Source organism: Pinus tabuliformis, chromosome 6, assembly GCF_031772625.1.
Source record: "Pinus tabuliformis cultivar Carrire ecotype Pingquan chromosome 6, CPIR1, whole genome shotgun sequence".
NCBI lineage: Eukaryota > Viridiplantae > Streptophyta > Pinopsida > Pinales > Pinaceae > Pinus > Pinus tabuliformis.
Genome location: NC_142292.1, coordinates 2,061,120,388 through 2,061,142,482, shown reverse-complemented (window position 1 = coordinate 2,061,142,482; position 22,095 = coordinate 2,061,120,388). Strand labels below are relative to the sequence as shown.

The window sequence follows — 22,095 nt, the reverse complement described above, 5'->3', positions numbered from 1 at the left end:
ATCTGGGCTTCCCATTCCTTTTTATTAAGAGGATCATGAGTTGCATCTCCGATGTACCTTTCAGTGTCCTCCTCAACGGCTCCCCCACCCCCTTTTTCTCCGCTGAAAGAGGCCTCAGGCAGGGCTGCCCCCTATCCCCCCTCCTCTTTCTGCTCATAATGGAAGGTCTAAGTAGATTAATTGCATCTGAACACAGCAGAGGTCGCATCAAAGGGATCAAAATCTCGGATAACTGCTCCCTTACACATCTACTTTTTGTGGATGATGTATTGATCTTCTTGAATGGCAGCATGGCTGACTCATCGGCGCTCCATCAGGTATTTGACCTCTTCCAGAAGGCTACAGGGATGGTAATTAATGTACAGAAATCTACTTTATCAGTGTTTGGATGCTCCCCTCATGAAATCATCTACACAACAAACCGTTTCCCTTTCCACATACAGCCAATGGAGGAAGGGCTAAAGTATCTGGGATTCAGGGTGAAGCACGGTGGATACAGAATAGCCGATTGGACCTGGCTAATCACTAAAGTGGAGAAAAGGATCAATGTCTGGTATAATAGATACCTCACGAGGGCTGGAAGACTTACTCTTATCAAAGCTGTGCTGGAAGCAACGCCGGTGTACTGGATGTCCCTGGCTTGGATACCAAGAGGGATTTTAACCAGAATCCAAAAAATATGCTGTAGATTCTTATGGAAGGGATCTCATCAGGGAAATCTCTTTGCTTGGGTAAAATGGGACACCATTGCTAGACCAAAAAAATGGGGAGGCTGGGGAATTAAGAGATTAGACCTATTTGCAAATGCACTGGCAGCAAAATTGGGATGGCAGCTCCTCACAACAAATAGTCTCTGGAAGAAAGTGGTCATGGAAAAATACATTGCTCCAGAAAGCATCTACAGCTGGATTCGTAGGGATCATAGGGGTAGCGGAAGACATTCCATCATATGGAAAGCAGTCATAAATTCTCTTCCCCTAATTCGGGAGGGTCTGACATGGAGGATTAAACAGGGAGACTCTGTCCGCTTAGGAATTGACCCGTGGATCGGGTGTGGAAACATGCATAGATTATCAGGACAGCTCCTAGCTCATCTAAGGGACCAAGGTGTTACAAATATTGCTCAAATTGCAGACCATGAAAACTCCAGCTTTCTCCACCAGGCCTGGAGGACTTCACGAGACCTCAATATTCCGGTTCCATGGAGACAAGAATGGGAGGCATTCACAGAGGCACTCACACAAGCTCATATCAGAATCACAGAGGGGGATGACGAGATTGTCTGGGCTCTAGCCAAAAATGGTACATACTCCCCAAAGGAGGGATACCTTCAGCTGATGCACACCTTCCAGCCAGACAATGCACAGCAATGGTGGAAAGCAATTTGGCACCTTAAGGCAGCACCAAGAACGAGACTCCTCATGTGGGCTATACTTTTCAATAAAATTCCAACGGGGGCAAACTTGAAGAAGAGATCCTTCTATGGACCTTACTGGTGCCACTTATGCAGAAGGAATGACGAAGATACAGAACATCTCTTCCTCACCTGCCCGGTTGTAAAAGAACAATGGGCTGCTCTCCTTTCTCACTCCCCCTCCCTCCATCAATGGCATGGCACGACAATCTTTGAGGCCTGGACAAACTGGCAGGAACAACACACTGGCAAAAACAAGAATATCCCTCTTCTAATGTGCTGGTCAATCTGGATAGCCAGGAACCGTGTAGTTTTTTATCAGAAACCTCCCCTCTGGCCAGTAATTATTGCCCACATGTTTGCAGACCTAGCCCTCATACCAGAAGATCCTCCTCCACCCCCCCCTCGGACCATAACCCCTGAACTCATTGACAAATCCTTCCCTTGGGCATACTTTGATGGCTCCGCCCAAGCTGATACCTGTGGGGGGGGAGCACTCCTCTACCTGAGGGAGAATCACTACTACATGATACAAATCCCCCTGGGAAGAGGCACAAACAATTATGCTGAACTTTCCACTGCAAAAAACCTCATCTTTTTTGCACATGAGAAAGGCTGTACAAAACTTCAACTGTTTGGAGATTCAAAAATTGTTTGTAATTGGCTCACCAGAAAATCATCATGCACTGCTTTCTCTTTGAGACACATACTGGATGAGGCACTCAGACTAACAGATGCATTTGAATTATTTGACTGTCGCCACATATACAGGGAGCGCAACTCTCGGGCGGACCACCTTTCCAAGCAAGCAGCACAGAGGCAGGAAGCGGACTGGTTAATACAAGAAGATCTGGACGGAACCTTCTTTCAACACTATCACAGACCCTTTGATGACCACCAGGCTCAAAGGGATGCTCATAACTGAAAGGGGTCCCAACATGCTCAAAATACTGTTTATTTCTTGTCTTTTATATATAAACTGTTGTATATGATCAGTAATCGACCATGGCGGACAAACATAGCTATTTATTTTTGCTGTTTTTGGGCAGTAAGCTACAGCTACACTGCAAATGAATCCTGAATGTGTTTATCTCTCTCTGTTGATCATTTTTTGATATATACCTCTCCAAACTCCCTGCGTGGATAAAAGTTTTGGGGAGACGAATGTTTACATGATAGTTTATCTGTTTCAGTTTTTTGGAACAATTAACAGTCTCTTCAGAGGCCCTGAGAGGCAACCAGCCTCAGTATGCATATGCTCAGCATCTACAGAATGTAATTTCTCCTGATTTAATAGAAATTATGACTTTTTCTACGGGGAAAAAAAAAAAGTCACCTTATATTTACGAACACTCAAAAAATGGGTTATATTTAGGTGAAACCTATGGCCAAAATACTAGGGGACAAATACCATGGACTAGATTGTTATTAATACCATGTAAAAAACCATTATTAACCCTAATATTAGAATTAATAAAAATAAAAATGGCACATGGTATTGACCCATGATATTCACCAAAATGGCACATGGTATTGACCCATGGTATTCACAGAATGTAGCCTATTTAAATGGGGGAATTAAACCAGCATGTAGCCTATGCTAAGATTCACTAGGACTTTACAAAGTTTTATTATTTAGTGAAAGACTCGCCAAGATCTTACAAGATTTTATAATTGAGTAAAATATTCGCCATGCCTGGTGAGAGATTCACCAAAAAATTATATATACATATTATATTATTGATAAAATCGCCTTCCATTTTTCCTATATACCATGGGGATTCACCCATTTATTATATTTATAAATTTGGGGGGGGGGGGGGGGTTCTTAAAATTTTCCTTGAAATACATGCATCTGCATTTTCATTTAGACTGCATGTGGAAAATGATTTAGGAAAAGTGCATTTAGTGTGTGCTCTCTGCTCTCTGTTGAAAGAATCATTATCTTCTTTCCTTAGTAGCTAAGATTTTCATTTCTAAAAGAAAATAAACGACTGTTTATCATTTCAGATTGCATATTTAGGAATTTTACATCTACATCATGCGGTGAACCTTGAAAGGCAAACTTCTAAACAAGATCTGTTGAGATTGCAACAAGATGATGGAGCTTAGTGAAAAGAGTCGACTTCACTAAGTGGGCCCGCAGGCTATTTTTGGCGCAAGTCTATTTTTAGACTATGTCTATTTTTAGACATATGGATCATGTCTATGTTTATGGATGATTGATCAAGTTGGGAAAAATAGATGGACTTCTATTTTTGATGAAAGTGTGAGTGATCACAGTGTGAGTGATCAAGTCTATTTTTAGACTGGCTGTCAAAAATAGAAAAGTCAAATATTATTATCTCACAATAATATTTGGACTATAAACTTAATCTTATTCTCTTGGAGCACTTCAGTTTGAGCTACGGAAGTGGCACATGCAGCTATCAGAAGGAAATTCGTTTTTCTTATGAGTCAGTTGAGTTGTTGCATGCATGACTTCAGTTAGAACTCAAGTGAGTTGAGTTTAGTGGACTGGAGGTACAGTTGATGGAGTTGTGTTCAGTTTAACTTAGTTAAACTGGTTGTAGTTAGTCTAACTGCAGATAGACTAATGATGAGTTGTTAAACTAATTATTAACTAATAATACAACTAAAGAATACATCAGTTAACTCAGTTGCATGTCAGTGCATGTTCAGTTCAACAGGGACAGGTGGTAGAGAATCAGATTGCTATCAGTTGTGACTATAGTTGTGCACCAGATCTTGCACAATCAAAGGATTGAGTATGCCAATGAGTTTGCTCACGTATTTGGCCCGCATTTTAGCCTTTGCTCACGTCAACAAAGTGTGAGTGACTATTTTGCAGGTGAAAATCGAGTTTGGGAAGCCATTCTCATCAGTTCTTGAGCAGGTATTGAGCAGTGGAGGCAGGCAAGCAGTGGAAGAGATTTGGAGATCAGATCTGAGCTGTATTGTGTGTAACAGAGGTGGAGATACTTCTGAGAAGTATTATGCTGTGTAATGTTACATGACTCAATCATTAATATACAGATAGTGTGGGGTTTTTAGCGAGATGCTTTCCCCGTGATACATACTGTGTTAATGTGTGAATGCTCTTGATGTTTTATTGTTATTGATGCTGCTATATTCTTGATCAACGTAGAGGAGCTTATGTATTGTGTATGTTTTCCGCATTAGTACATGATCAGGATAATCTCTGTTGAATATGTGTTAAATTATTCAAAGTTTCTACATGGTATCGGAGCTAGATAATTGTAGAAAAAGTTTCTACATGGTATCGGAGCAGCTTGATTTGTAGAAGAGATTTTTACAGGATATCAAGCGAGGATTGATCATCAGATCTACTATTCAGGAAGTGTTTACATTCTATTTCTTTAGGCAGAGTCTGTAATCGGGCCAGGTAGCCTCTGGATTCATCCTTCCTTTGGAAGGTGAGATATCCGGTGAATGCCCATACAGTCAATCTCTGTACGAGAAATATTGTGTTCTCACGAATTCTAGATCGGAGGCAGTTGAGTTGGAGCTGGTGGAATTCGAATTTGCAGCAGTGTTGTTGAAATGTCTTTCAACGGATTGCGAATGTTATTCCAAAGCAAGAGCGACCTGGCGCTCAAGGATAAACTCAGTAACAATAAAGGTGAGAATGGATCTTCATCAAAGGTATCTGATGAAGAGAATTGTGCTTTGGCTGCCAAAGCAAAGAAGGGGAAGAACAACAAAGCTTCTCATTCCGGTGCGAAAGGCAAGAAGCAGGACATGTCCAAAGTGAAGTGTTTTCACTGTCACCAGCATGGACACTATGCCACAAATTGTCCGCAGAAGAAGAAGAACAAGCAAGCTGCTGGATCTGCAGGGGGAGAGGCTTTAGCTTCTTAGTTTGAGCTTGATTTTTCATTGATCGCATGCTTGGTTTCAAGTGTGATGGGATCAGTGTGGTTCTTGGACAGTGGTGCGTCTTTTCACATGACGGGAGATAGAGATTTGTTCTCTGATCTGGAGGACAAAGATCTTGGAGTGCACATCGAGATGGGCGATGATGGTAGATACAGTGCGACCGGTATCGGTACCATTTCCTTTGAGAGGGAGTCTGGTAAACCCTTTGTATTGAAGGAAGTCATGCATGTTCCAGGATTGAAGAAGAATCTCATCTCAGTGGCGATGTTAGAAGACAAGGGGTATGATGTTGTTTTCAGCGAGGGAAAGGCCTTCCTGCGCAGCAAGACAACTGGTGAGACCCGGAAGATAGGGGTTCGAGTGAGGAACCTTTATCAGTTGCATGTAGATGGATGCACAACAATGGCAGGCAAGGCAGAAGGATTGGTGAGCCGGGATGATGGCGAGTTGTGGCACAGGAGATTGGGTCACCTTCACCATGGAGCCTTGAAGATACTGCAGCAGATCACTACAGGGCTTCCTAAAGGCACACTTGCGCAGTCAGATCAGTGCAAGGGGTGTACTTTGGGGAAGTTTGTGAAAGCCACCTTTCACGAGAAGGATAGTCGCGCCACGACGATCCTTGAGAGAATTCACACAGACGTGTGTGGACCTTTCTCAGTTGCTTCGACAGCAAAACACAGGTATTATGTGATTTTTGTTGATGATTTCTCTCGTAAGTGCTGGATCTTCTTCATGCAGAAGAAGAGCGAGACATATTCAAAGTTCTGTGAATTCAAAGCACTGGTCGAGAAGGAGTCGGGGAAGAAGGTGAAGGCTCTTAGGAGCGATAATGGTGGTGAATACATCTCAGACGAGTTCAAGGATTTCTGCAAGGCAGAAGGGATTCGTAGAGAGCTCATAGCTCCCCATAACCCACAACAGAACAGGGTAGTTGAGCGGAAGAACAGAACGATTGTGGGTGCTGCACGGGCAATGTTGCATGATCAGGGCCTACCCCTTCACTTGTGGGCGGAAGCATGCAATACAACATTTTATGTGCAGAACCGTTGTCCTCATAGGATACTTGGCATGAGTACACCCAAGGAGGCTTATTCTGGTAAGAAGCCTGATCTTTCTCATTTGAGGATTTTTGGTGCTAACGTTTACATGCATGTGACGAAGGATGCCAGAAAGAAGTTGGAGCTGACTGCAGAGGTTGGGATATTTGTGGGGTACACTGATACGCCCCACAACTATCGTGTGTATTTGCCAGACAGTGGTAAAACTGTTGTGCGACGGGATATAAAATTTCAGGAGGAGAAAGCCATGAAGTGTTCGCTTGAGAGTGTTATAGACATTTTTGTGCCTCGCAACATGGAGCATGAAATGTCAATAATTACAGGGATCCTCAGTCCCTAAACATGTTGTTCTTACCCCTAGAAGAACAAGGTCAGCAAACCACAGCACTTCCCATCAGTTCTCCACCTGAAAACACTCAAAAACAGGCTATTTTTGGATCATGTCAGCTGCTCCACTGAGCAACTGCGCTGAATGTCAACTGCTCCTCCTTGTACCTGCGCTGAAAGTCAACTCCAATGAAGGCTACCTGCGCTGGGCGAGATTGGCCAAGTGGCACAGTCATTCTGCAAGGTGTCAATTGCCCAGGAAGCTTCCAAACTGACACTTGGTTCAAGGGATTCGCCCTGTGATGAGTAAGAAGGTCTTGATCTCCAAGTGGACTCAAGAACTGAAGATTAACTAAAGTGGGAGAGGACACAAGGCAGCTTTAGGTCAGTCTCAAGCTGACTCATCCTTTCTCCAAATCTCCTATATATAGAGCTCTTCTATGAGGTCTAAGGAGGCTGGAATTTTGTGCAAAGCAAGGAAGTGCTGTTGGTTTACAGTTAGAGCTATTGGGTGATTGCTTTTATAGAGGTGAAGAGGAGATTTCTTGCTGCTGGGGAGGTGCTGCTGGATTGGAGCCATTGATGGTTGTAACCTTCTCAGAACCTTTTACTTCTATCAATAAAGCTTTGAATGTTCTCCTATATACTTGTATTGCATTGATGTATTGTATTTACTTGTATATCTGATTCACTCTAATCCATGCATCAGTTATGAGTACATGTTTCTTGTAGTTTCCCTCTCTTGTTTGTGCAGGATCTTTGTGTAGCTGGGTCGGCAAGGGAACAAGGAGCTGGGAGCAAGGGACGAAGAGAAAAGACAAGATCGACAAAAGCGAAGGATATCGGTTGGTCAATCTTTTCTTCCTTCTCTGTACTTTCATAAAGGAAAATATCAAAGCTTTACTTTCAGTTGTTGCTAAGGAACTATCGCCCTTAGAGTAGGGATAGGGTCATTCCGAGTCGGATACTTTTCCCCACAACAAACTGGCGACTCCGCTGGGGACGTATCCGTTTGATTTGTGTCTGTAGTATCTTTGCTATTCATTTCCTGAAGAAAAGAGTACCAAATCGAAAAGCTTTTGACTATATCAAAAGCAAAGTAGAGAGGCTGCTACTCTTGCTCATTTTCTGAGCAGATTCATGATTTGAAGAGCTGATCTACAAAAGACTCTTATGCTCTTTGTGATAGCTTTTCATCCTCTTGATCATCCCTTAGCTTGTACTTGACCTATAGCTTTTTATTTCAGCAAAAACAGTGAATTTTTGAGCTTTTTATGACCCGGAAATCCTTGTAAACGCAACTCTCGTGTCTCAGTGCAGGCTGTCCACAGGCAGTCTGCATTTCAGCGCAGGTACTCCCTTCGGGAACTGCTCTGAGAGTCAATTTGACAGACCAGAGCCTGCGCTGATCCAGTTAGGCTATGTCCTCCTGAGGTTTCCCACTGTGTCTTAGCCCTGTTTTCACTGTTATTTTGCTGCTGATTGCTTGTCATTGTACTTGCTGTAAACCAACTTTCCTTGACATTATTCCACCTCAGTTGTGTGATGAAACTGTGATTGTTCTTTTAGTATTTCTTGCTTCAGTTACAGTTTCCCATTGTGAAAAGCAAACCAGTATAGCTGTGGCCTCTTAGATCCTGAACTGTAAAAGTGTCGTCGCGATCTTAAGAGCTAGTTTTATTACTGTTCATGGCTGTTTGAGTTTGTTTGTTTTTCATCTTATGATTTGAATTCATATATTTTTAGTGTCGAAACAAGTACCTGTAAGGCGTCTTTTTATTTTAGATAAAACTTGTTTGTTTACGCTTCAAATTGAATTCGAAAATTACACGACAATTTCCTTTTTGTCTACATCAACATTAAGGGAAAAGAAAAGAAATACATGCATCTTGCATTTGCATTTTTTTTTTATAAGATTGCGTGATTGATCTAGGAGAAAGTGCATTATTTTGTGCTTTGTGCTCTGTGTGGAAAGATAATGTTTTTCTCTCCCCTCAGTAGTTAGGATTTTCAAAGCTAAAAAGATTGTAAAGCTTGCTTATCATTTTAGCTGCGTTTAGGAATTTGTACCAATACATCTCGTGGTGATCCTGAAAGACAAACTGCTAAACAAGATCAACTTAAAATATATTGAATGAATCTAAAAACGCTTTGTAACATAACGCTCACAATAGAGGTCTAGGTAGAGACGTGTTCCAGCGTCGTTAAACGTAGTGACTGTCGATCTCTACGAAGGTGGGTGATTCCTCCTGAGGGACGATAGCACTAATACGGACTTGTGCTCCCGCGTACCGTCGCGTATATTGGGAGACCCCTATAGGCATTTATCCTTTATCCTTAGGAAGCCGTGTCGACCGCCCTACTGATCGCGATGCAGTGAACACAGCATTCACGAAGATCGACCACCCGTACCGTAAAACGTATTCTGTGGTTTCGCGAAAGGTTTGGCACACCCTCTGCCTAGATCTCCAGAGTAGTTTCTTTTGGCCCTTTTCAAACTCTATAACTGAAAAGGTCCAACCGAGCATTTTTCACTTCGGGCTCGTTAATACATCGAAGGCGACTAGAGTCATCTTTAGCTTTTTCTCGACTCTTAAAACATGAAAAAGCAAAGTTGTGTCTAAAAGCGTCTAATAAAATTCATTCAATACGGAAACATAATTCCCCTTTTTGTATTTTAGTTGATCAAGTAATCCGCAACCGTGGAGGAAAGTCAATTAAAACTCCGTCGTTCGAGGAGACTCGCGAGTCAATCGTCTTTGTCTCTGGAATCGAGAGTAGTACGGACAAAGCGAACTCGCTTGACCGGGTCAAAATCTCCCATTAAAGTTAGAACAACAGTTCCGACAACATCTGAGATTCTGGTCACTCCTGATATTTCTGGAATCCCTGCCTCTATTGAAGAAGTTCAACAGCAACAGAGGGACAGTTGTACTGATCCTAGTCTGAAGACAAGTACTTGCATAACTGAACCAGTTCCATCTGAAACCGGTCCACAGAGTCTTGTTGTTCAAACAACTGTCGTTGTCGAAGCAACCCCTTCTTCGGCACCAGAAATCTTTTACGGACCTGACGGTCTTCCTCTTCCTCCTGGTCTGATCGCAATAGAGGAAATCGTAGAGGACCAGCAAGCAAATACTCCAACTCATTTTGGAGTAGGCACCGCTCTTTTCCCTTCTGCATCAGAAGTTTGTCCATCGCCACAGGAAGTTCCTGTAGAATCGTTAGGCAGTTTATTGGATAGACTTAAAATGTCTGAGCAACCGTCGACATCTAGGACTGTGCCAAATGACACAGCGACAGCAGAAGCTCCTGCTGTCAATCCAACGATGTTTGCCGGCATACCAGCTGTCCCGACTAGCTCTCATCAGCTAGAAGGAGTCCACCCAGGGACTATTACGACAACTTGGTCTGTTCCAGTTTGTTCTTCCGGTATAATACCCGGTAATTCTTATGTTGAAACTAGACAGACTGATCTCTTTGGAAATCAGTTTGGGTCATCCAGTCCTCAAAGGAAATCTATACCCTTGAGCTCCGGATTGTTACCGTATGGGGGGCAATATGCCCTTTCACTTCCCCTTCCGGGGGGATACCCATACAGCAGTTTTCAACAACATTCAGGTTTGACTGAAGTAGCGACGAGTGGTTGGGTACCTATGTTACCCCAACAACCAAGAGTTGTATATTCCATGAAACAGTGTGTACCTATGTCTAGTATCCCGACGACGCCAGCAATTGTAACCGTGTCGCAAGTTCAATCGATGCCTGTTGTATGTCAACCCCAAGTTGTAATGCAACAGCCCATTGACCCTGCAACACAACCACAATCGCCAACTGCCGGGACGACACAGATACAAACGGGAACCATAACCCCGTATCTTGGTCCGTCGGTTAGTGTCGCACAGCAAAACATGGCTTCACAACCATGGATGGTGCAATACCAACAACCTCAGTTTCAACAGGTGTACCAGGGATCTGAGCAACAGATCTTTGCGAATAGTGGGCAACCCTATATTCAGAACGGGTTAAATCAACCACTTTACAGTGGCCAAGCCCACCAGCCGTATCAGTCATATCAACATCAGTTGCATTATGCTGGTATGCAAAGGCCTACTGCTCAGGCGATTCCATCGTATCCTGGGTACGCCTCGCCAAACCTGAATCAGCAGTTGCCATTCGTGGCGACCCTAGAATTACCAGATTTACATCGATTGACGAACGATCCAATCGCCTATGCCCATTGGTGGCCAGCGATTCCTCACAAACTTCCTTCGGACATTCCTAAATTCAATGGAAATCCTGGCGAAGACCCGTCGAATCATGTGATGACATTCCATCTGTGGTGTTCGTCGAATACCTTGAATGATGATTCGATAAGGCTTCGCCTTTTCCAGAGGACATTGACTGGTCCGGCGGCTAAATGGTATATTGAATTACCTAGAGCCTCTTTCGACAATTTTAGTTCCCTAGCCACGACTTTCTTAACACACTTTCAGTTACCTATAAGGTATGAAACTGGAACAGAGATCTTGACCAATTTCAAGCAGACAACGGCCACACATATATCAGATCATATACATGAGTGGCGTCGTCGTCGCAGAATGGTAAAGACCTATGTTCCAGATCAGCTATTAGCTGAGTGGTTTATAAAGTCGCTTCTTCCTGCTATAACAGAAGATGTGGCCAAGGGAGGCGTCGTAACAGAGGAGCAGGTTATTGCTCGTGCTCAATATTTGGACTTAGTATATACTCAGTCGGGCACGCTCTATGATAAGATACCTGACGCCCCCAGACCAGAATTTTCAATCCCTCCTCCTCCCGGATCAAATAGTGACTCTCATGCCGGTGATGGCGTGATTGGAACTGCAAACGCTAAGTCGACAAGGGATTCAAATAAGAAAGCCCGTAAGACTTCGAATCAAAAAGCAAATCAAGAGATTCTTGCTTCGGAGGTAAATGCTGTATCTACGGATAAAAGCAAAAACTCCAATCAACCAGGAAGCAAGAAGAAACAAAACAAAGGGAAGAAGAAGAAACAGGGTGAGTCATCTCCTCAAAAAACTTCTTCAAACCCTCCTGGGCAAAGGAAACAAATTTATCCATGTCATATATGCGATGAGGATCATTCGACAAAGGACTGTCCGTTCAAAGCTGAGTTAAAGAGGTTCTTTAAAAGTTCCCAAACTTCAGCTGTGTTGACTGATCCATTTCCCACCCTAGGTCAAAATATGGTTGATAGTGGAAATGCTTCCCCGTCTCAAGTGCTTATGTTGTCGGTTTCTAAGCAAAATGATGCTTTGATCTCGACCAGGAATAAAGATTACGGGAATCCGCCGGTGTCGAATGACAAAGGGAAAGATCAACCCAGTAGTTCGACAACAACTTCGGCAGAAGTTGTACCCCCCCTCACGCATGAATTAACAATAAATCCACCTAAGGGAGTAGTACACAAGTCGACATTTAATCCTCGCGCCAGAGCGGCGCAACATTATAACATAGTGGAAGATTTGGCCCAATCGCCATCTGCTATGTCGACTCTTGAGGTACTGCAAAATTGTCCATCCCAAAGGCAGGCATTGTTATCAGCAATTGGTGGAGTGGATCCTAAAGATTCCAATCTTGTATCCTTTGATCACAAAGGATATGATCCTCAGTTACCAGCGCAACTAGCTTTCCTTATTCAAGTGAAAGCACTCAACAAAACTGTTCATAGAACGATTATTGATGAGGGAGCATCGACATGTATCATGTCGATGAGTTGCTGGAAAACTCTTGGATCTCCAACCTTGTCGCGATCTTCGACAACATTGAAAGCATTTGACGGTAGGACGTACACTCCGTACGATATCCTAAATAACTTTAAGGTTGAACTAGGAGGAAAGACGGTGGAAATTGATGTTGAAGTCATTGATGGCAATCTTGACTATAACATCCTACTGGGAAGACCATGGATATATGCCATGGCAGCTGTAGTGTCGACATATTTTAGGAAGATCGCATTCCCGTTTGAAGGAGGGATTACGGTCGTCGACCAGCAGAATTTCCTCCCTAATGGTTCACAAGTTACTGGAAGCATTCCCTTGATCCATGGGAGCGACCATTCAGTGCAAGATATCGGAGTAGGTTTGCTAAAAGATCCCACAATGATGGGCACTTTCGCGTTGCCACCTCCTTTCCATGTAGGGGATATCCCGTTTGTAGCAACATGCAACATGGTATCTTCTTCGAAGGTCGCAGGAGACAAAGTCGCCATGGATCATCAAGTGGTGTTGCCACCTAGCCCTATAGAAATATTGTAGCAATCAATGTTTCGGGCATGGGAGGCGAGCCCAAATCAACGCTCGTCAAGCGTTTGGGTAGATAGGTCTGGAGAATATGGTACCCCATTAGATCCATGGTCAAAAGTTCATGGGACTGACGAAGGAATCTTACAATCAATGATGATTGAAGGGGCACCATGGAATGATCACCACCATCGTTCCCTTCTTCCAGAGTGTGAAGAAGAAACTCAACACGACCTATATCACCCTTCAGTGTTTGAATTCCTAATAAATACTGTAAATACGGTGGATTCAGAGCGAAACCTATCCAATATTGAAGAGACCGTAGCCATAAACATCTCGACAAAACCTGATGTTGTAGAGAATATTCATGTCGGCAAAAGTTGTTCCCCTTCAGAACTGGAAATATATGGTTCTCTCTTTCGCGAATTTAGAGATGTCTTTGCATGGTCATATGAAGAAATGCCAGGCATTGACTCGAGCATAGTTGAACATGAGATTAAAATGTATCCTGATGTCAAACCAGTAAGGTAACGACTTCGGCAGGTGCACCCCAAGAAAGCCGCAGCCATTAAGGCAGAAGTTGAAAAACTTCTCCATGCTGGATTCATCTACCCGGTTCCTCTAACCGATTGGGTATCGAATATTGTCCCTGTTATGAAAAAACAAGGGACGATAAGAGTGTGCGTCGACTATAGGGATGTAAACCAAGCTTGTCCAAAGGACAACTACCCTACACCCTTCATCGACCAGATAATTGATGAATGCGCCGGATGTGAAATCTTTTCCTTTATGGATGGATTTTCCGGGTATAATCAAATAAATATCCGCCCACAGGACCAGTCTAAGACTGCATTTATTTGTCCGTGGGGCACATTCGCTTATCGAAAATTACCCTTTGGTTTAAAGAACGCAGGGACGACGTTTCAGAGGGCAATGAATTATGCCTTCCATGACATCAAGAACATCGTTCAACCTTACCTCGACGATCTTCCGGCTCATTCGCGGAAGCGGACTGATCATCCGCGGCATTTGAGAGCAATATTTCTACGTTGCCGACACTACAAGATAAGACTCAATCCGCACAAGTGTGTGTTTTGCGTCGGTTCTGGTCGTTTACTTGGCTTTGTAGTCTCTAAGGATGGGATTCGTCTCGACCCCTGTAAGGTTCAGGCAATCATTAATTTGCCTCCACCTTCAAATTTGCTTCAGATTCAGAAACTCCAAGGGAAAGCAAACTTTCTGAGGAGGTTCATTCCAAATTACGCAGAACTTGCCAAAGGTTATACTCGTCTTTTGAAAAAAGATGTACCTTTTGTCTAGGACCAGGTTGCGCAAGCTTCCTTTGACGCTCTGAAAGATTCCCTAGTAAGAGCGTCATTAATGTACGCCCCGGACTATCAAAGAGATTTTAACCTGTATCTAGCTGCAGCAGATACGACCATTGCGATGGTCTTAGTGCAAGAAGTCGATGGAATTTAAGTAAAAACTTAAATGACATAGAAAGTAAATATTCCTATGTTGAAAAACTAGCGCTTGCTGCTGTTCAAGCGATTCAAAGGTTTCGACATTATGTCCTCTTTAGGAAAACTACCATTCTGTCAGATTGCAACCCCATGACGTATATACTGTCGCGACAGTTGCTTGGGGGCAAATATTCAAAATGGATAGCGATCCTTCAAGAGTTTGATTTAGATTTTGTAAAATCCAAATCGAAGAAAGCTCTAGTTTTCGCGGAATTATTATGCGATCTCCCATCGTCGTCCAACGATGAAACATCAGAAGAGTCAATCGTGGATGAAAATTTGTTTCTGATATCAGTAAGCGATGAGTGGTATGGAGACATCATTGTTTATCTCCAAACCCAAAAATTTAGGCCTAATACCTCACACTCAGAACGGAAACGTATACGATACCAATCTAAAGACTACATGATCGTCGGTGATACACTTTACCGTCGTGGTGTCGATACGGTTCTGAGGAGGTGCCTTACCCATGAGGAGGCCGAGAAAGCCCTGAATGATTGTCATTCAGGCGCGTGCGGGGGGCATCAATCTGGATATGCAACAGCACAAAGAGTCTTACGAGCAGGATATTTCTGGCCAACTATGTTTAAAGATTGCATAATAGTTGTCAGAAGTTGCCATGCGTGTCAGATCTTTGATAGCAAAACCAGGAGACCACCCGCACCTTTGCAGCCTATAGTTGCTGTTGGGCCTTTCGCCAAGTGGGGCATCGATTTCATGCAATGTAACCCCACCTCGACCGGGGGGCATGGGTATATTATAGTCGCTGTTGACTATTTTACCAAATAGGGGGGCGATGCCTACATTGGATAACACTGGTGAAACAGCTGCCCTTTTCTTTTTTAATCATGTAGTCGCTAGGTTCGGCGTTCCGCAGGCTATAGTGACAGATCATGGATCGCATTTTCGCAATCACATGATGGTTGAGTTAGCTGCCAAACTAGGGCTATCACACGACAGCTCTACCCCATATTATCCACAAGCCAACGGACAAGTTGAGGCAATCAACAAGGTCCTGAAGCGTATGTTGCAAAGGATGATCGAGGTTCACAAAAGAAGATGGCACCTACTCCTGTACTCAGCATTGTGGGCTTACCGAACCTCGGTAAAGAACGCCACTGGGTTCACACCATTCCAATTGGTGTATGGCCTGGAGGCAGTCTTACCGATCCAGTGCGAAATTTCGTCTCTTAAACTCACAATTGACCTCCTCCCCGGAACCTCAGAAGAAGAGGCTCGTTTCTTGGAATTGATCCAGTTGGATGAAAACCGTCGTGACGCCGCTTTGGCGAACGAAGCCCATAAGAAACGAGTCAAAGCACAGTTCGACAAGAATGTCAAACCTCGTATCTTCTCTGAGGGTGACTTGGTTTTGCTTTACGACCAAGAATCTGACAAATTAGGAGCAGGAAAATTTAAGTCCTTATGGATGGGTCCCTATATTGTTAAAAGGGTGTTAGCAAAAGGAGCCTACGAGTTAATGGATTATGACGGGATACCACTGGCGCAACCCCGCAACGGGTTGTACCTCAAGCGTTACTATGCCTGAATAGTAACCTGAGTGCTTTTGTTGTATTTTGTTTTCGCTAAAGTGTTTGTTTCGGTTTAGTAATCCACCCTTCTCGTTTGTTGCAGATGTCGAATTATTCTGAGACATATGTGGGATATGCCGACGGAGCGAGTCGTAGTATGCGGAATTTGTCCTCCGCAGCATGGGCCATTTTTGATCCAAGCGACGAGTTAGTGAGTTTCAGAGGTGCGTGTATCGGGCAGTCAACAAACAACATCGCTGAGTATAGCGCGTTGATTGAACTCCTCTCTGATACCATCGCTCATGGTATACGCCGACTAATTGTTAGGCTAGACTCACAGCTTGTGATACTACAACTCACTGGTATATATTCAGTCCGCAATCCAGCCATTTATCGAATGTTTCTAAGGGTTAAGATTTTGGAAAGAGAGTTTGATTCAATTCAATACCAGCATATTTCCAGAAACTTGAACACATTAACAGATTCATTAGCAAACTATGTATTAGATAGACATTTGCAACATATATAAAAAGAGATGCATCGGTGCTATGCAAGTGGATCGCAAATAAACCAGAATAAACCCCGAAAATCAAAATATATAAAGCTGTTTATAGTTTGTACATGATGTGCTGTAATCAAAACAAAATTGGTCGTATGACCTAGAACTCAAAAAGATGCTAGGGGGCACCCTAGCCTAGTGGTGCTCATGATAGTACGTCACGGTCTGTGCAATCATGCGCAAGAGACGAGTCCATCGTCTAGGTACGCCAATAGTGTGTCGCTGCAACTGTAAAGGTAACTCGTCAATCTGTACATCCGGAAGACCACGAGTAAGGCTCTCAACCTGCTCCTGCACAGCTGCAAGTATCTCAGTATCACCAAGGTCGCGAATAACAACTCTCCTAGCAGGCTTTGCTGCTGGGGCAGCAGCTGGCGATCGTGGACGGGCTGCTGGACGAACAGGACCAACATCTGCATGCACCCAAGAGTTTGATCAGTTTTGCACAGTAACATCATGAGTAAAAACAATAAACAGTGATATGGTCAGTGATTTTACCAATAGCGCCCCATTGCTCGCCATCCGGTAGCACCAAGTCCGGATCACCTCGGTAGTCCATACCCACATATGGATACTCAGAAAACGCCATCTCCTGACGCTCGAACCACCTAAAGAAGGCCTCAGTGAAAGTAATCTGAGGTTGACCAGCATGTCGGGACATGTGGTCAACCCACCTCTGCATGCGTGGCTCGGTCGGAGAAGGCAAGTCAAGTATGATGTACTGAGGCTGCATCAATGGGATTTTCTCCAAGGCGAAGGCAGTCAGAATAGAACCAAATCCAAAGTTCTTCAGCCTCCCGTCCTTTACCTTGGTCAATTGACTTTTCATCTGAACAAGTACTGCATCACACCAGTTAAACACTTTCGGTTGGAGACACTCCAAGGCGTGCTGCATGTAAGATCTGTTGGCAACATGTAAAGCTGCGCTACCGGCCATCCTACCAATAGTAAACAGAATGGACCTAAGAGACCTGTCAGTGATGTCACGGATATTGATCTTGCCATCTTTTCTCGGCTGTGAACCTTCCCGGCAATACTGACGAATATAGTCTCTGGTGGAATTAGTCCCTCGAGCCGTACCTGACAAAGAAATGGGGGCACCCCGCCTTGACAACCCAGTCAAGAAGTACATGTCCTCTATGGTCAAGGGGATGGTTTTCCCCCTAATCTGGAATACTTGGTTAACAGGATCCCAAGCATCAAGCATATACTGCAGTAAAGAAATCTGTGCTCTCATGCTAGAGATACGGAAGAACTTCAGTAGGCCACAGTTCCGAAGCGCGTTCACCGTGACCGGGTCATGGAGTGCGACCATGTCCTCTGCTTCATGTTCTCGTTCTCGCCATGTAAGGGACATTTTGTTCAAAGTTCCCTGCAAGCAAACAAGAGAAGGAGTAAGTTCCTAATTTTGATGAAAAGCTGGCGAAAAATCATCAAAGAACACATGCAGGATCAGTTTTTCTAGGCCCAGCGCAGGCAGAGGGTCTCTCCCTTGCGCTGAGGCGCAGTCTGCCTTAAGACAACCTAACATACAGCGCAGGTTTCGAAGGGAGAACCTGCGCTGATGCCAGGGCGCCTTGATGAAACCCCTGAGGCTCAGAAACCCTGAAAAATGTGCATGAAACTGAAAAAGGAAACCATGAAAGTGAAGGGCTAAGGTTTAGCTCCTACCTGGTCCAAACGGCGCCGAAAATCGTCCACAGAATCTCTCGGAATCAGCTGGTGAAAATCAAGGAAGAAGAGGCACCTCCAGAGCTCCAACAAGCAAAATGCAAATGAAATGGTAAATGAGAGGTAAAAACACCTTTTTATGACTTTTTACACAGTTTAAAGTTAAATATTAGGGTTATAATCTCCTTTTCATGCAAATATTGTCCATTTCTAACAAAATTTGTTGCAGCAATTGAAGGTGAAGTACTACATTTGAAAAGAGAAAAGCTAGTAAAAGTAAAAAATCAAATTTGACCATGAATCGAGCAGTTTTACCACGGAATTTATGCTCGTTAAAAAATAGAAAAGTGTGAGCAAAAGTTTCCACCAGAGTTCAAGCTCATTAAAAATGAACCTATCCCGGTAAATAACCATTGCGATCGTAAATTTATCAGCCTTAAAAGCCTTGGTCGTGTTTTCATCCATCACCTCCACTGTCATTTGGCCGGTCGTTCACCCCCATATGTGTGTTTACCCATTTTGAGGAACATCTGCGAAGAGTGATTTCACCTAGCCATCCTTGTGACACTACCGTGATTGGAAAATTCCAATTTGTACCTGGAATCAGTTGCTATCCCTGTTGATCACTCGTTCCTCAAAAGACGAGTCTTCTTTGAGCTCTTTTCACTGACTCGTAAAATATGAAAAGTTTGCCGAGTTTTGGCCTTCCAGCTCGTTAAACGACCAGAAGAGCTATCCCTCCTCTAAATTTTAACCTTTTTGGACCTGAGGGATTATTGCACAAAAAGATCGAGCGCTTGTCTTGTTCGGCTCGTTAAAAGTACCGAACACCCATCCCTTCTGTATTGTTTTATACTTTTTCGGACTTAAGGGATTAGATGACGAAAAAGGAATTCTGGAGTTGACTTTATGTACCTTTTCAGACTCTCTAAAAATGAAAAGGACCGAGTTATCCTTGTCGTTAGACTCGTTAAATTCATTAAATAGCGACAAACTTGTCTTTAGACGAGAACGAGTTTCCCTATCGCTAAGCTCGTTAAATCATAGCGATGGGCTTGCCCGAAGGGTAGGTTATAGAACAAGCATATGTTATCCTCCTCAAGCTTGACAAAAATAAAGAGGTACTGGTCAGAAATGACTGGGGAAAAATTGGGAGAACATCAAAGCCTAATGGTAGCAAGTCGCTCTTGAACATGACACTTTTCTTCCGTACCACATCGGGTTGGGTTGTTTCATTCACCGGTCTCATCGCCATGGTCCTCGCCAAACCATCCACATTTTGGGGTAATGCTACCGATCCATCGAATCAGTGTCGTTATATGTTCAAGAGAGGTCATTCTGAAAGTGTCAACCGTGTCCCATCCACTGCCATACATTATCCTTCATCCATTCATGATTGCCACCCTAAATCATATGTCACAGTTTGTTTTCACCTCCACTAAAATCATTAGCTCCGTTCCGTGTCATTGATGTGGGATTCATTAAGGCCCTCCTTTGACGGATCGCTTCTTGTCGACTTCAGCTCATTATCCAAGAAGTTGATCTAGGAACACCCCCATCAGTACTTTGAAGCTTGCATGCCTCAATGGCAAGTTTCTTACTTCCGGCGACAGGTATACATCAATGACCTTCGACCAGAAGATTTTGCGTGGCGTTCGACGCCAAGTCCTTTATTCACGCCACGTGAATTGTACTGCAGTACCTTGAGGGTCATTATCATTATCGGTGATTCCTCTCGTGCTTGTTAACGGTTTTCATCATTGACCGGTAATCAAGCGATGTCTTTCCATGTTCGACTTCAGCGCAATTCTCACGTGGATCGACTTGTACTTAGAGTGAAGATCGAAAGAGTTTGAAGACCCCAGATCTAGTTTCATCCATTCGGGCTGCGATATATATTCAGGAAATATAAAAGCATTTGTCATGTACATCATTGCAGCAGATGATCATCCTATTCAAAGGATGATAATTTCAGCAGAGAATTATCAGTCTACCATCAGACGATCGTCTGTTCTATGTACCAAAATGTATTTATAAAGCTGAGCATGGGAATGCCCGCCTCAGCTAGATCATGAAAACAGAATGAAAAATAATGTATTGTATTGTATTGTATTACAGGGCGCCTCCTCAGCACTGGAATGAACTTCGGACCCTCTAGATAAAGCATTTCACCCGATAAACGGCCTCATACTTTAGGGGGCAACTGTTATAGACATTTTTGTGCCTCGCAACATGGAGCATGAAATGTCAATAATTACAGGGATCCTCAGTCCCTAAACATGTTGTTCTTACCCCTAGAAGAACAAGGTCAGCAAACCACAGCACTTCCCATCAGTTCTCCACCTGAAAACACTCAAAAACAGGCTATTTTTGGATCATGTCAGCTGCTCCACTGAGCAACTGCGCTGAATGTCAACTACTCCTCCTTGTACCTGCGCTGAAAGTCAACTCCAATGAAGGCTACCTGCGCTGGGCGAGATTGGCCAAGTGGCACAGTCATTCTGCAAGGTGTCAATTGCCCAGGAAGCTTCCAAACTGACACTTGGTTCAAGGGATTCGCCCTGTGATGAGTAAGAAGTACTTGATCTCCATGTGTAAGCAAGGATCTCCAAGTGGACTCAAGAACTGAAGATTAACTAAAGTGGGAGAGGACACAAGGCAGCTTTAGGTCAGTCTCAAGCTGACTCATCCTTTCTCCAAATCTCCTATATATAGAGCTCTTCTATGAGGTCTAAGGAGGCTGGAATTTTGTGCAAAGCAAGGAAGTGCTGTTGGTTTACAGTTAGAGCTATTGGGTGATTGCTTTTATAGAGGTGAAGAGGAGATTTCTTGCTGCTGGGGAGGTGCTGCTGGATTGGAGCCATTGATGGTTGTAACCTTCTCAGAACCTTTTACTTCTATCAATAAAGCTTTGAATGTTCTCCTATATACTTGTATTGCATTGATGTATTGTATTTACTTGTATATCTGATTCACTCTAATCCATGCATCAGTTATGAGTACATATTTCTTGTAGTTTCCCTCTCTTGTTTGTGCAGGATCTTTGTGTAGCTGGGCCGGCAAGGGAACAAGGAGCTGGGAGCAAGGGACGAAGAGAAAAGACAAGATCGACAAAAGCGAAGGATATCGGTTGGTCAATCTTTTCTTCCTTCTCTGTACTTTCATAAAGGAAAATATCAAAGCTTTACTTTCAGTTGTTGCTAAGGAACTATCGCCCTTAGAGTAGGGATAGGGTCATTCCGAGTCGGATACTTTTCCCCACAACAGAGAGGGAGCTACACTTGCATGCAGATGAGGAGCTATTAGTTCCTAAGGATGAGCTTCAGGACGTGGATCAGCCACAGGACGAGGTTCATGGAGTGGAAGAGACCACTCATGTAGCGCCAACCATCAGAGGGCGAAAGTGCTTGACAGAAGCTGACCGACTGGCTCAAGATGCAGAGAAAGTTGTAGGACCACCTACAGCCCAACGCAGGCAGAGACAGTCACCGGATCGGTACACTGGATACATGGCTCTTATGAGCAAGTGTGTTGTGACTGAGACATCCTCTTTCGAGGAAGCTGTGGAGGATCCCGCATGGGTAGACGCCATGGTGGAAGAGTATGATTCTATTGTCAGAAACAGTGCATGGGAGATTGTTCCTAGACCGGAAGGGAAATTAGTGGTGGGTTCGAGATGGATCTACAAAGTTAAGCAGGCAGCTGACGGGAGTGTGGAGAAGTACAAGGCAAGATTTGTTGCCCGAGGCTTTTCACAGATTGAGGGGATCGATTATGAGGAGACCTTTGCACCTGTCGCAAGGTATTCTTCCATACGGACGATT

The 22,095-nt window shown here is 43.7% G+C and overlaps 1 protein-coding gene across 1 annotated transcript; it reads left to right on the top strand.

The window, feature by feature from the left end:
* Positions 1–1,061: 1,061 nt before the first annotated feature.
* LOC149267494 (uncharacterized) lies at positions 1,062–2,339 on the top strand. Its single transcript, XM_089412129.1, has one exon. The coding sequence runs from the start codon at positions 1,062–1,064 to the stop codon at positions 2,337–2,339; it is 1,278 nt and encodes a 425-aa protein (XP_089268255.1).
* Positions 2,340–22,095: the final 19,756 nt, after the last annotated feature.